The sequence below is a fragment of the Notechis scutatus genome, chromosome 3 (assembly GCF_049901735.1).
Source record: "Notechis scutatus isolate UNSWTSFEM ecotype Mainland chromosome 3, rNotScu1.2, whole genome shotgun sequence".
Taxonomy (NCBI): Eukaryota; Metazoa; Chordata; class Lepidosauria; order Squamata; family Elapidae; genus Notechis; species Notechis scutatus.
Window position 1 is genome coordinate 190,532,461 of NC_142011.1, and position 16,764 is coordinate 190,549,224.

General features: G+C 36.2%; 1 protein-coding gene across 1 annotated transcript in view; it reads right to left on the reverse strand.

The window, feature by feature from the left end:
• Positions 1-16,764, reverse strand: part of CSMD3 (CUB and Sushi multiple domains 3) — a 618,612-nt gene that overhangs the window by 77,954 nt on the left and 523,894 nt on the right. The window contains exons 50-53 of the mRNA XM_087962106.1: positions 11,673-11,858; positions 8,401-8,595; positions 6,096-6,269; positions 360-533 (exon numbers count right to left, since the gene is read on the reverse strand). Of these exons, the coding sequence (XP_087818232.1) occupies positions 360-533; positions 6,096-6,269; positions 8,401-8,595; positions 11,673-11,858 (729 nt within the window). The remainder of the gene's footprint in view (positions 1-359; positions 534-6,095; positions 6,270-8,400; positions 8,596-11,672; positions 11,859-16,764) is intronic.

The window sequence follows — 16,764 nt, forward strand, 5'->3', positions numbered from 1 at the left end:
TAAATAAAATATGTAAAATAATATCCTATACAATTCTAAATTAAGATAATTTTTTTTGGCTTTCAGTGTAGCACTGCTTTTTCCAAGATACTGTAGATACATACAAATGTGGTGCAATCCTATCCTCTGGCTATGAATTCTTGGCACTTTTGATTTATTATGTGCCATCAAGCCAGTGAACACTCTTAGTAATTGTATGGATAGATTTTCTCCTTGAGTATCTGTCTCCTAGACACTATAGTCCCAACTTATCTGACCAAAAGAATCTAACTGTTTGCTCTTCTTCTAACTTTATCCCTTTCCTCATCTTAGAAAAACCAGGTGTCATAAAGCATGATAACCTTCATTGTGTTACTTACGCACACAGGATGGAAGCTGACCAGACCAGTTGTGATCTTGCTGGCATATCCGTACAGAAGAACCAATGAGCCGAAAGCCAGGACTGCACTGATATACAACAGTGTCTCTATATCCATAATTTTCACCAATCACCTGACCATTAACTATAAGATCTGGAATTCCACAATGACCCGCTAAAATAAAGCACAAAAATGGATGCAACATTAGTTAAAAATGGGGACATCATCTTTCTTCTTCTACCAATGTGATTAATATTATTCTTTTTATTTGCTCTTTGGATAATATATTTCATATTTTACTTTTTCTCCCACGCAGCTCATGCCTTTATTGAATAAATATTGTGAGAGTCAATGAAATGGTTGAAGTGTTAGATTTTAATGCAACTGAGTAACCTTGAACTAAACAGCTACCTGAGAAAAGTCAACTAGATGGCTATTTCTTTACAATCTCTCTGTAGCCTTTTTATCAAAATAGTACAGAACTGGCAAAAAAGGTTATTTTTCCCACAAATAATTCAGATACTGTACCTCAACATCTTCCTTGGTCTCATTAAATGTCCATTAATTCTACCTTGCTGAACCAGTGGTCAATGTTTTAACTAATTCTCCAAAACTGAATTAAGGACAGAAATATATAAAACTCTTTATTAAATTAAATTAAATTAAATTGTTAATTGTTAATTGTCAATTAAATTGTCCCAGGAGTAGTGTGCTTATTCTTCATGTATTTTAACTGTATTCTTAAATGTGTGTGTGTGTTTTTGTGTGTGTGTGTGTGTATGTGTGTGTGTGTGTGTGTGTGTGTAGGATCATCTACCCACCTTTCTACTATCAATTTACCAGCCACTTACACTTAAACGTATTAGAAGTGACCATCAAGAATGCTAACTGTTGTCTCAACTCCTTCACCCACAAACTCAAGTTAATACACATACACTAAAGATAAGACTGCAACATAACACCTATAGATTGAGAAAATCCATTTGCACAGATACACACACCTCAATTCTCTTCATTAGCTAAGTGCTAAAATGCATGATAGCACAGACCTCCTTTAGAAGAAAATGATATATGAATTGTGGAAATAATATAATGCAATTTCCGATATGTGAGAACTCTACTTTACAGTCAATTTCATCTCCAAGGAAACTGTTCTATCCCCCACCTCCAGCTCATTTTCCAGAATAGCTGTCTCATTATTCTGTGAAAAGAGGATGCACAGGGATTTTAACAATGATAATATTCCAGATAATTGGTAACTCTTTACACACATTCCAGAGTGGAATGTTTAATTCCCTTTCTTTCAATAAGTGGGAGCAAATTCCCCAGCCCACCTCAAGTGCTTCAAGTTTTTTCTTGAAGTGTAAGGATGTCTCTTTGACCCTGGCAAGAACATGAGAACTCACCACATGAAAACCCTACTAAAACTTGCATGTATTTTAGTCCCCCTTGTTGTCAACAGTCTTTTGATGATTTTCTTTTCTATTTACATAATTCTTACCCCATTGCAATGCATACCTAAAAATGCTGAATGTGATATATATCATTAAATTTTGAAGAGAAAAAATTGAAGTGAAAGAACTGAAAAGAATTGTAGGTAGAAAAATAATGGCTGATGCATTTTTTTAAGAATTAGAAAATAGATTGTCCCAAAAGGATGAATGGGAAGCATATGTTAGGGAAAGGATATGGAAAATTCTTGGAATAGAGTTAAAAAAATGCAGTATGAAATGCAGTTACAGTAATGGAAAGAATGAAAAAGAATGATTGACAGAACAAATGTGGAAACATGGTTGCGGAAAAATGAATTTAAGAGAATGATGCTGATAAAGAATAAGGTTGAAAGTAATATAATGTATACATAAAGAAAAAAGTTAAGTGCAAAGAATATCACCAGAAAGAGCAAGGGATGCTAAAGATTAAAAGAGCGAGAAAATGAGAACAATTTTTATGTTTGGGGGGTAGATTAAGAAGCTAAACAATGAGATCTCTGCAGAGTTAACTGAATTTTTTAAAGTTATATTATTTGGAAGTAAAGTGAGGAAATGCTGGAGGAGGACTTTAGAGACTGTAAGGAGTTTGTAAAGCACTAAGAATGAGAGATCCCCTTTGGTGTTAAGGTTAAAAACATCAGGCTAGCAACTAGGACAATGTTCTAATCCCATTTTAGCCATAAATCTGGCCATGTAATCTTGAGCCAATCCATCTCTCTTAGCCCAGGAAGGAGGCAATGGTAAATTATTTCCAAAGTTTTGCCAAGAAGGACTTGTCTTAGTAGTTCACAGGAGTGAAAAACTGACTAAAAGGCACAGATTTATGCATTTACCCACATACACAGACACACAGACACACATAGACACCCACCCACACCAAAATGGGGCAGAACAATAAAACTGTAGGTGTTGAAGGTTCAAGAGGAGAACATATAAATATACTTTGTATATACAGTTTTCATATGCCAACAATGGATCTCTGCCTCGGGCATTGGAAGAATAGCATTACTGCTCCTCTATACAGATAGAAAAGACAGAAGAATGAAAAGCAAAACTACAAGGGAATTAGATGGTTAGATGTACTCAGGAAAGTATTGGGCAGAATTCTAATTGATAAGAGTATAACTACTGACAAGGAACAAAGTTTGGAAAATGATAAGTTTATCCCAGACAGATAGCATGGAGACATTTCAGTACTTCAGAAATGTATGAAAAAATATGTTTGTTGACTTAGAGAAAGAGTGTATAACACAGGTAGTCCTTGATTCATTTAAGCAACCATTCAGAGTTACAATGGCACTGAATAACAATCAGTCCTTGCACTTATGATCATCACAGCATTCCCCATGGTCACATGGTATGATTTTACATATTTATGACAGTTACAGTGTTCAGGCTCATGTGATCAACCATTTTCCACATTCCCAGCCATGTTTTGACAAGGAAAGTCGAAGGAAAGCTGGATTAACAACAACACATTTAACAACTTTTACAAAAAAGGTCATAAAATTGGGTATGACTCATTTAATAATTGTCTTGCTTAGCAACAGAAATTCTGGACCCAATTGTGGACCTAAATTGAAGACTACCTGTAATGTAAATAGAATTACAGCATGATTTGCATATGTTGAAGGCTGCTTACTGGATGGTATAAGTGTGGTACATGTTGGAGGTAAAAAAATGTATAAGAATTACTGGAATGCTCAGAACATGGTTTAAAAGACTAATTATATCAAGAATGCTTGCAATCACATTAGATATGAACACAGAACAAAATACAGTGTGGTTTGGAAAATTGGGCTCGGCCATTCTGACAGGAACATTGTTACAGATGTGATTATAGGTACAAGTTTGTATTCAGATGATGTTAGCTGATTTTCTGAGAACCAGAATGACCTACAGTAAAATGTACAATTCAAAGAAGAATATTGATCTGAAAATTAAGGTACCAAAGGCCAAGGTAGTTGAGTTTGACAGGCAAAATGGGTTGAATGATTGCAAGTTACATAAAATTTCACAAAAAACTAGAGCAAACCTATCCATTTGTATACCTTACATGATAGCTTGTTTATAGAAAAAATGGCAAAAGCACTGAATTTTTTTTAAATCTGTATAAATGTTGCAATATGCAATCTTTTGTGAGGAATCAATATTTGTCAGAAGAAGCTCCAACAAGCAGTACCCTAAGAGGATGCTTCGGACCACTTCACTATATGAGAGTGGGGTATGTCAGGAGAAACATCAAATGAAATTGAGTAAAGTAGGCATCAAAGCATCAGGAGTGGATAGATGCTGCATGAATGATGTCTGAACAGCAAATGTGTACAAGCAGTATGCAAACAGTAAGTTGAAGTGATTTGATCATATAGGATGAATAGAGACGGAATTGCAAAACAAATATATGACCTAATAGTGATCGGGTCAAGATGAAGGGACAGAAAAATAAAGTAATATTTGGAGAGAGTTGTTGAAATATTGAATACCTAAAAAAGGCAGAGGTGAAAAGTCTAAAAAAAATAAAAGGGATTGCATGGATTGGTGCATGGGCCTAATAGAAGAAAAAAAAAATAGATTTCAATGATAAATCTGTACTGTATAGGGATTGGATTTGCTGTAAATTATTTCAACTCTGTTTCTTTTTCTTACTTGATGCCTTTAATATCTCTAGCTTACCATTCCTTACTTTTTAATCTGCCTTCTGAATAATGTTGTTCAGCAGAAAGACATTCGGTATATAGAATGGTTCCACTTAGCTTCCCCCTCCCCCAGCAAAAAAAAAGTTTAAACATATAATACTAATACAATAACTATTGTATTTGTTGCTCCATTAGATGCACCTGACCATAAGACACACACACCCCATTTTCGGCCTCCACGTGCCCTATTTTTGGCCTCTCCACATCATGTTTTTGACCTCTGCACGTCCCATTTTTGGCCCTCATGTGCCCCATTTTTGGCCTCCGTCCATCCCTTTTTTGGCCTCTGCACAAAGCCGCAAAATGGAACACACAGAGACAAAAAATGGGGTGCACACAGGATGAAAATGGGACATGCTAGGGTGGGGCCAAAGGGTGGGGGCTGGTGGGTGGGTGGGGCTCCATAAAATGCACAGACATTTCCACCCCTTTTGGCAGACAAAAAAGTGTGTCTTATAAAGTGAAAAATATGGTAAATGTTGCAGGACCCAATCTGCGTTGGTCACTTGGACCAGACATTTTATCTCCCAAGCTTTCGGACTTGTGCTGGAGTCCATCTTCAGGGATCTTCTCTGTAGCTCTCTAACTTTTCTCTTTCTAAATAACTAAATGTATCTACTGTGTTTTGCACCCTGTTTATCTTCCTACATAAAATATATCCTTAGTTGGTAATTAAATATGTCTGTTAAGGGAATAAGGAGGGTAGACTTTAAGATTTATAGAAGTACTGGAATATTCTTTTTACTGGAAAGAAGCATCCATTTGGCCTTGTCTAGTCTGGTAAGCAAAGCAGGGTCAGGACTGAATAGAACTTTTATAGGATGTTTTCCAGACAATATCACAGCAATAAACAAGATTGGGAAGAAAACAGTAACAAACATTTCCATATTATAAAAAATAATAATAAAGGGAAAAAATTACTGATATTTAGTCTTTAACACAATCTAGAAAAGGTAACATTACCTAAGAAGTATAACCATTTTTTCAACTTAAGGTGAATATTTAAAAGGATTAAGATGATTCATATTTTGTTTTCCACAGAAGAGTCAAATAACTGCCAATTAAAACATTTAACTGAAATTAGGGAAGTTGTTTAGGGACTGTCAAGAGTCTTGTGTCCTGTGCAATTTTTAAACTAAAAATTGCCAAGCCATTGTTGTAAAACTGATTTAAAAAACAATGTCCAGTGAAGAAAGTGGTTTCCCCCCTCAAAATATACAGTATAGATAAATAATAATAAATAATAATTTTTAAAAATTGCACACCCTTGATCCAACAGAATTACAGCTTGGTCTCTGGGAGAACCTGTAAATGATAATCATTTTGCTTTAAATGGATGGTGTAGTTAACTTTAATTAATTATAGCATAATCCTCAATTAGGTTCATTCATCTGTCACGTGTTCACAAATCCGAGACTGGCCAGTGAAGTGGAAACAAATGCATTGGGGAAAAAAAGTATTCAAGTCAGAATTTTTATAAGGAAGTTACACGTGATACTAAAATATATCCAATTTGTTTTTGTTTTTTAAAGTATGTGTTTCCTTACCTAAGCATCGTGTTTCAATTCCACTCCATAGTCCAGAAGAGAGACATTCTCTTACCACTGAGCCCACCAGCATGAATCCTAGGTCACAAGTAAAGATAGCAGTCGAGCCATATGTAATCTGAGTTCCAATTTTATTCCCATTTGGAGGTGTAGGAAGTTCTCCACAGGAAATAACTTTGAAAATAAGAAATATACTTATTTGCAATGTATGTTGCATTCACACCATCAGCAAAATGAATTAAAATATTTAAAAAAAAAACAGCAATGACAATAAAAATGTTAAAATCTTTAGGACTAGCTAGGATAAGACCCACATGAAAAAAAATCTTTAATCTGAAGTGTATTTTAAACAGTGTGTAGGTAAAGTGACAGAAAACAATACCGTGCAATGAAATAAAATTGATTCTGCGAATACTGATAGGTCTAAGGCTGATTCTGAAAACTGCAGAGAATAAAACTGGTGAATGTACTTTATTTTGAAGCCATCACATTATTATGTTGGCTTTCTGGAGGTTTCAAGGATCGTCTTGTGTAGTTAAAAGTTTTACTGATACAGTCCATGAGATTTTTCCCAGCAGTAATATCAGGATGAGGATAATAGGCTTATTATCCTCATATGAAAAAAGTCTGCCATATTGAAAAAGGATCCTAAGATTCAGTTTGCTGGTCTTCAAGACTAACACAAGGATGTTGGAAATAAATAACTATTGAATATAAGGATCAATAAGGACCTGGAACTAGTTGAATATGAATGATACTACCAGATGATAATATTTGTAGTTCAGGGTTGAACCAGGGGTGAGATTCAAATTTTTAACAACCGTTTCTGTGGGTGTGGCTTAGGTGGGGGTGTGGCTTGGTGGTCATGTGACTGGGTGGACATGGCTTGGTGGTCATGTTATTGGCTGGGTGTGGCCAACTCAATATCATTCATATCGAGGCACGCATCTCCTCACCTGGCCTCTCATGACTGGGGATGTTGCAACAGTCGTAAGTGTGAAAAATGGTCATAAGTCACTTTTTTCAGTGCCATTGTAACTTTGAATGGTCACTCCACACAAGCAAAGTACCAGCAAAGGAGGGGAAAAAAAACTCCAGAGAAGTTCCTGAGACAGGAAGTCTAGTCCTGCCAAGAATGTAATAAGGGTTAACAGAGAGGCAGTTTCTGTAAGCAACACCAGAATGTTTCCTTCCTGCCTTCCTTACAGGATTAGGCCAGTAATTTCTTCTAACAACTGGTTCTCCGAACTGCTTAGAATGTTAACAACTGGTTCTAGAGAATAGGTGCGAACTGGTAGAATCCCACCCCTGGGTTAAACGGTGAGGTCCTTGGTGCTCTCTGAGCTTGGTTGTTTTCTTGTAGACATTTCACTACCAAACTAGATAACATCATCAGTGTTAGAAGGGGAAGGGGTTTACTCTCTATTGATATACTAGTAGTCAGTGTTGCTGTGAGTGTTTTTGATGGTTCCTTGATTGGGCTGTTGTTTACTGTTAGCTTGTTTGTCTGAGTCGGACATTCCCTGATTGGGGTATTATTTACAGGTAATCTTCAATTTATGACCACAATTGAGCCAAAATTTCTATTGCTAAGTGGAGACAGCTTCTAAGTGAATTTTGCCCCATTTTACAACATTTCTTGCTATAGTTGTTAAGGGAGTCACTGCAGTTGTTAAGTTAATAGCATGATTGCTAAGTGAATCTGGCTTCCCCTTTGACTTTGCTTATCGTAAAAGTCAAAAAGGTGATCATATGAGTCCAGGATGTTGCAATCATCAAAATAAAAGTCAGTTGCCAAGTATCTGGATTTTGATCAGGTGCCATGGGATGCTGCAATGGTTGTAAGGATGAAAAACATTTATAAATCCATTTTTTGGTGCCATGTAACTTTGAAGGGTCATTAAATGAATTGTTATATGTTAAGGACTACCTGTTCTTATTAGTTGTTGGTCTAGTACAGGGGTGTTAAACACAAGGCCTATGGGCTGCATCCAGCTGGCAATGTGGTCAGATCTGGCCCACAGGTCCATCCTGGAAAATGTAAGGGGCTGGCCCGCGTTGCTTCAGCCCAGTCTACCCAATGAGAAGAGAAAACATACCAGCAGTTTGGGGAGTAGTGTCAAGATGGCTATGCCCACCTAGTCAGCCATGCCTGCCCAGCCCCCCCAAGGTCAACCACAGCCCGGATGTGGCCCTCACTGGTCTAGTATTAATCTTGGTGTTAATCTCTACTTAACTGGATGTTGATTGCTGGGGAGGATATGTTTTGAATTTGAAGACAAATAACTAATAGTAGAATACTTACTTTGGCAGTATGGCCTCTCATTTCTCCAGCTCCAAGTTCCATTAGCAAGACATTCAATGGATTCAGGTCCCAACCCATGGTAGCCAGGATCACAGCTAAAAACTACTTTTGTTTTGTACTCATAGTGAGAACCATTCACTATTCGCCACCTTCCATGTTCCAGTGTAAATGAATTAATGCTTGGGCAGGTAACAACTTGAAATGGAAAGGAAAAAAAAGGAATATATTTTGAGAGCTTCAAAGGATCTATCCTTGATATCACTTTCTGTATTAGGACATGAATCTTAATCTTAATTCATAAATTAAACCAAGCAGTACTTGCATAGTAATCTTTAGATTGTAGCTAATCCTTTCTTTCAGCTTAACATTTTTTTTGGCTACAGAGAATGTTTGTTTTATTGCTCAAAATAATTAATTGGTGAACCACATATTAGAGTTTAAACATGCTTGTTTATTTGAACAGGAATATGTTCCTTATATAAACATTTCTGGAATTCAGATGATTATTGTACATCTTGAAGCAGGATATTCATATTTTAAAATGAAAATTTCTTATTTAACTTATGACTTGTAAATTATTAATATCAGCAGAATCACATCACTAGGGTCTATCCATAATTGCTTTTTCTATCAGAAAATGAATATATGTCATAACTAATAAGAGTGCTTTTTCCCTCCTAACAATATCCTTGGCTATAGGATGGAAAACCAGATTGCACAAAAAAGTGACAAAACTTTGCAACTGTAATTATACCTTATTTCTACTATGCTTGTATCTATCTGGATTCTATTCAATACTGAAAATAATAAGAGTACTTCACCATGTTTAAATAATGATCCACTTAAAACTCTAAAAGAAGGTCCATTCCAATAATTCACACAACATATCTTTTCTAGGTGAAAGGCTTTTTCCTCACTATTAATTGCCTTTATGGTGTTGTTCTACATGTGGAGATCTTTACAGTTTCTGGTGCATTTTTATGAAGCAAGTTCTGCAGCAGATGGCTTAAATAGACCTCAAAGGTCCTCTTCTCTCTGTTATATTCAGTTTGATTTTAATTTCCCAATTAGCTATTTTGCTTTTTCTATTTTCTATTCCTCCTTGTCACTATGTCAAATGATGGCATCCAGATATAAAAACAAAGAATGGACAGATGATGTATATGTGTGCATATATGCATGTATCTACGTGTCTGTGCATAGCAAAACCTTCTGCACACTTAGTGAATTTTGTCTATTCCTTTACGAAATAAGCAACATTCTCTTCTTCTGAAAAAACAAATGGAACACTCTTTCAATCATCATTCTCATTCTCATTACCATATGCATAACTTTTGGCAATAATTAAGTTCTGTTTTGTTCATTAAAAGAAAATCGAGCAAGTTTTGACTTGTTTTATTAAAGTTTGGAGCATAAAACATGCATTTTGTATTCAAAGGAAGATTCTATTTTTTCCTGTGATTTTGATAAGTATATAGTATCTCCCTCCAGCATTGTTTATTTATTTCTAGTCTGATCATGATGATTTTGAATGTATAAATTCATTAAATGAATCAATAGATTCATTAAACAAGCATTCTCTAGTAGCTTACAAAAAACAAAAGCAAAAAAACAACACCCTTCTAACCTAATATAAAAAACAATAACATTTGAGAACAATTAGCCTGGAAGAGCTTTTACAATGAAACAATGTAAAATATATAAGATTCATAATTCCCAAATTTTTCCAGCATTGAAAAATTATCAAACAGTTAAAATCTTTGATTTTAGCCACCTTGAAAAAAGACCATCAGTAGGAAGTCTATCTGGTAGGTGCCAAGCAATTTTCTCAAGCACAGTATTGAAATGAGGTCTTCATCTATGTATCCTGTCATTTAGCTTAATTTGGTATTCATGACGGATTCTCAAAGATGTCCAAAGAGTTTTGGACAGAAATATATACTGTGCTTAAACTGTTCAAGAAAACAAGCCTTACTTGATTTTGTGACTATAAAGGTTCCCAGTACTTAAGTTACACAAGGGTGTTTGTTTGTTTTTTTGAACCTCAGTGTGTGGTTAGGAAGATAACATTGAAGCTATGTAGTTTATATGAATTAAAACTGGTATAAGGTGAAACTACACAGAGTTTAGACTACAATAAGTCCGGTTCCATGTCTTCTGATTAACAAGGTTTTTTTTTTAAGGCAAAATATTTTATAAGATGCAGCTGCACATAATGGTTAGCTGGAAAAGATTCTGCCAGCTTTGTGATTTCTCTCTTACAGAGAATGTTTGGGAGGAAAACTTTTTTAAATCCCCAAATTATTATCTGGTACAGATTGTTCTTATCTGATACAGATAGTTCTTATCCCACTGTAACTTCAAAATAACATCCTAGATGACATCGCTAAGGCTCGCTACCTTAGAAGAGTGAGGAAAATTCTCAGGGATGACTCACACCCCGGTCAGCACTTCTTCACTCTCCTACCATCTGCTAGGAGATATAGAAGCACAACCAGCCACACCAACAGACTGAAGAATAGTTTCTACCTGTGGGCTGTCAGACTTCTGAACGGAAAATAACTTCATGTCAACATAGTATGATAGACTTGTGGGCAGTGGTGGGATTCGAATAATTTAACAACCGGTTCTCTGCCATAATGATTTCTTCCGACAACCAGTTCACCAAACTGCTCAGAAAGTTAACAACTGGTTCTCCCAAAGTGGTGCAAACTGGCTGAATCCCACCAGTTTTTTCTTTGAATACAGGTAATCCTTGATTTGTGACCATTATTGCGATCAGAATTTCCATTGCTAAACAAGTTGTTAAGTGAATTGCATCATTTTTTTGCCACAGTTGTTAAGCAAATCACTGCAGTTGTTCAGTGAATCAGGTGGTCATTAAGCAAATCCAGCTTTCCCCATTGCCTTTGCTTGTCAGAAGCCCCCTGGGAAGGTCACAAATGATGATCAGATGATCTCAGGATGCTGTAACCACCTGAGCCTAAATTTGACCATATAATCATAGGGATGCTACAACAAGCAACACTAGTAAGCAGGAGGACTGCTCATAAGTCACTTCTTTCAGTGATGTTGTAGCTTATTTAGCAATCACTAAATAAATAGTTGTAAGTTGAGGACTACCTGTACATACATTCACTTATGTGTATGGGATGTTTCACTCATTACCTACAATCTTTTTAAATCTATAATTATTTGGAAAGTGAAACAGTAGTAATGATCTTTAACTGTTTAACAACAAAGCAAAGAAATCCTTTCTAGGTTATGCTTACCTACACAGCGAGGTGTTTTATTGTGGTTGCTCCATGTGCCATCTGGCTGGCAGGATGCAGTGGTTAGTTCCTTGGACGATAGCCGGTACCCATCATTGCAAAAGTAAGTAACGTATGTACCTACTAAGTAATCTGTAGTTAATATCCCACCATTTAAAGGAGCTTTTGGAATTCCACAGGAGATAGCTGAAACATTAACACAGGCAGGCAAAATGTCATTCAACTACACTGGCAAATTCAATTTCTCTGTATATTATTTCTAATATTCAGAAATAGAACTGTAATTCAAATATGAAAATATGATTTCAGAGTTCTTAAAATGGTTAAAGATGCTTGGAAGGATTAGCAAGTTTGCAGGATCTGACTACACAGGCAAATTTGATTTCTATGTTTATTACCTCTAATATTCAGAAATAGAACTGTAATTCAGATATGAAAACATGACTAAAATGCTTTGCAGGATTGCAGTATCAAAAATAATGTACCATTCAGACTTTTTTTTTAATTTTCACAACCACCTGTCCTTGCAAATGAGTGTCTTCTGTGGTAGAATGTACTCTGGATTCCAGGAATGGGGGTTGTATTCCAGAGGAGCAAGAGACAGCAAAGTTTAGATAGTTTTGTTGGCAGGAAGAGGGTCAAGACATCCTCCCTAAAGGTTCTCAAAGTTTATTTTTAATTATGCAAGTAATCTACTTTAGTTTGGTAATATTTCTTCTATACATGATGAACAATAAAGGAAACTGCTTAGAAGAAACTCAGCATGTATTTCTTAGTTTTTGATGCTTCACATCATCAAACTTCATTTCATTACCCCTTTGCAGTGTCTGAAGCCAGAAAAACTCCCAATCAATACAACAGGATTACAATAAGTTCCAACTACTTAGGATTCAAGTACTTTTATGCCTTTCTGACTCAATTAGATTTTTTTTCCTTTTGGAACGCTTACATTTCAGATTGGAAATTTGCTCTTATAATAAACAATACTCTAAATATTATTTATTTAGTCATCAAAAGGTTGGCTTCTTCTAAATATGACTTGGAATATAACTGCTTTGGGCTTTTGAGCAAAATGGGACCTATCAAAAGAGAAGAACCAACTCAGTGCCAACAAAATCTTCCAGAAGTTTAAAACTCAAGAAAATGCAGACATCAGGATTGAAAAGAATGATTTTTTTTTTCTGAACAGGAAAAGTGGAGCAGGTTCTATAATGATGTTTTAGAAGGACTCTCGTTTCACTCCCATAAAGGCTTCAGGTGATATGTTTAACTGCTTGCTGTTTTTTACTAGCTGGCTGATTTAGCAGCATAGCATCACTGCTGCTCTCTGAGTGATCATTTGGTGAATAACATATTTTTTCCATACTTTTTTTTGCAAATTATTTGCTCTATTTTCTTACTGAGTTAGACTAGCAGAATATGTCTTGATACCATGTTTCATTCAAGTAGTTTATCATAAAGGTTTACAGCATTTCCCTCAAAAATATGATGCCTGGAATAATACAAACTGAAGACCAAGGTCAGCCTATTCAGTTCCCCATCTCTTTTATAGCCTTGAATTTTATACCTGCCAATCAGCATTGATAGAATAATTTGTAACACTGAAAAGAAACAAAAGAGATTATTTGTTCAAGTTTTGAAATGATGCTTATTTGTCGCTGATGCTTGCTTATTTAATAGACATGTTTAAAAGATTTAAATGCATTCTGTACGGAGAAATAATAGATATGTACTTGTGGGTATTTTTTTTTTCTCACTTGCTAGAGATTTTCCTGAGGGTAAAAATAAAACCCCTGTGTCTTTGTATGTGCATATTTCACAACCAAGTCCAATAAAACAAACTAGTTCAATAAAACTAAAATAAAGGGGAACTATTGGTTTGGAAGTCATTAAAAGTACTCTAGAAGCCATAGAGAACCATCATTGGAAGAGTTTATATAAGTATCCATCTGCTTCCAAAAATCTGATGTTTGTAAAAATAGCTGTTGAAAAGGGACACTATATTTTATTATCCCCTTACTCCTATTTTACAACCCTAACTAAGGAATAATTCTCAATTTGTATGATGTGTAGTGTACATGTTTAAATATCATTGCATCAGGGTAAGGGTTAGGCTAAGGACAAATTGGCATTGGCCTAGGATGCCAAAGTCTTGGTGAGGAGTCAATACCACCCGTCCTTCAGAATCATTCTGAAAATTCAAATCTTTACATCAGCAGATGGTAGCACCATCAGCCAAAGCAGACTGTCAACTTCCAAATGACTACAGCTGAAGCCATATTTACTTTTGCTTTGTTTTTTAGTTGTCACTCTTTTGGGGAGGGGGAATAGAAAGAACTGGAATGTGGTGCCTGAGCCTACTAAACAAAACATCCACCAGGTGCAGCGTGTGAACCAAGGTCATAGCAATGAACATCTGCTAAGACCGAGTGGGAAGATCCTGCTAACCTTATTGGTTAACATGACCCAGGACACCTAAGGGGGTGGGTGGGGCGTTTCTATTCTTTTTATTACTCTGAAGCATGGGAATTACTCAGAGCTAACTTCAACTTTCTAAGTGCCGATATGATGTACTCAATAAAAGGTCTTTCAAGCCTGAATGGAGCTTCTGAGTCCTGATTCAATTGCTCAGAACCATGTCACAGACTAGGAATCTCATATATCTATGAGCCACCACTGAGCCATAGCATTCCTCAACCTCTTCTTTATTTTTCCAGCAGTGGGTACTGCTCAGAGGATCAGGACCATCAGTTTGAAACTCCATCCATATTGGTTAGAATGTTGATCTTACTGAATTCACTTAGCTATTCATCAAGTAGTGATTTTCAGGTGGCTAAGATAACATAAAGGGCATCTGATTACTTGTAAGAATGACAAGACTCAACACTCTGACTTTTGTAAATTATCAATCATAATTGTGGTGACAAGACAAATGGAAAGCAAAGACATACTGATTTATGCTGTACTGCTAAAAGGAACATCACATTCTGTTAATCTAAGATTAGAAATAGAAATTGCACTATCAGTGTACATATCTTTCAAAAGACAATCAAAAAGCCCAAAAGGAAATAAAAAGACCAAAACACCTCATCACCAGCAATTAACACCCAAATAATCAGAGATTAACAGTAAGATTTATATGCCTATGTAGATTCTCAGTCATCCAGAGCATGGTTTTCCATATCCATTTACACTACTCAGGTGACCCTGATGACAGATATGGCCTCAATGACTCACTAAAAGTATGCTAATGACCAACTGTCTACAAGGAATATAATTCCTTCCATTCCCCACTATCCAGTCAGAGTTGAATAAGCTTCTTGGATGAGAAGTGAAATGTCTTCAAAGAAAAACCAGAAAGTCCAGTGGCCTCTTAAAAAAAATACCTTTCGGAACAAGATTAATACTAGACAAAAGATAAGAAGTAAACAAAAGCTCAATCAATTAATTACCAACTCAGACAAATAGCTAATCAAGGAACCACCAAGGACACTCCACCAATACTGACAGGCAAGCCACTAGTACTGTATATAAATAGAGCGTGAACCCCACTCCCTTCTAGCACTTACGATGTTACTTAGTTTTGTAATGAAATACCTGCAATAAAACAATCAAACTCAGAGAGCACCAAGCACCCCCCATCATCATTATTATTATTCAGGTTTCAAACAACTTCTTTATATAATGAATGTCCAAGTCAAGAGTTATTTCCCTTTAATTGAATCCCTTTAAGCCCTTTAATAGCTCAAACTTTGTACAAAAACTATGCATGCTTTGAGCATTGTTTGGAAGAGGTATGGTCAAGTATGAGTACAGCATTCCTCTTATAAGCCATAACTTTTTTTTTCTTGACTTCCAAATGAGTTTGTCATAGGATGCTGCTGCATAATAGACATGGTTATTTTTGTATATCAACTAATCAAAGAGACACATTTGTATTCCAGATTACATGGGAATCTAAAAAAAAAAGATACATCTGTTTTAAAAATACATTGCTCTTCCCCTTGTTTCATTCCAACAATTTTTTTTTCTGAAATGTTTTTGAACACTGCATATGCTACTCCCTTTAGATCCAGGAAGACAAAAATAGTAAAAAAAAAAAAAATCCAGTTTCATTTGTGGATTGATTCACATATGTAGACACAGACAAAGGTTTTCACATGATTATTGCTGCTTGAGATTCCAAGAATTAGAATGGAAAAAAAACAACAACCATCCAAACAATCCTACAAATCTAAACTAGTCAGCAGGAACAGAACTAGGGCTGGGCTGCTGGGGGTTTGCAGGGGTTTGGGAGAGCCCCTAGCCCCTAAGATTCTGTGCAGTTTGAAGAACCCCCAAATCCCTTTCATGGCTGGCCCTGCCCACCCTGTCCCGCCACTCCCAGGAGCCCCATGCAGCCCATTTGGGATACAGGTAAGTGCAGAGTGCACACAGACACTTGGGCAGAGTAAAAAATAGACCTCCTGGAAGCTCAGGAAGGCTGGAAATGGGCCTGTTTCCAGCTTCCAGGAAGCCTCTGGAGCCCAGGGAGGCTGTTTTCGCCCTCTTGGAGGCTCAGGGAAAGCCTCCAGAGTTCAGGGAGGGCAAAAATGACCCCCCCCCAATGGCAGGAGGCCAACTAGGCCATGTCCACCATGGCCACACCCACCCAGCAATTGGGCAGAGAACCCTTTGCTAAAATTTTTGAAGCCCACCCCTGAACAGAACTTTATAGGGCCAGGACAGTCTGAGCAGAAAACGTTTTGCATGTAGCTATTTTATTCATGAATTGCCAAATGATAATCAAGTCAAATAGATATACGAGCTCAGCTAAGAAAATCATATTGCCCTTAAGTTCTCAAGTACACAGGTATTTGTAGAGCATTCTGCTACATTTATAAATCCATAAAACTTAAATAATCAACGTAAGAGTTTTAAAATAAACTTGATTTCAGTAAATTTAAATGGTGTCTTCTGTTTGGAACTCTTTAATCTTTTAAGATCTTTTGGATCTCAGAAAATTTCAAATCCTTGAAATCATGCCTCCACCAGTAAATGGTTTGCATAAAATTGGGAAAACATTCTGCTGGCATTTTTCTATGTGCGTATT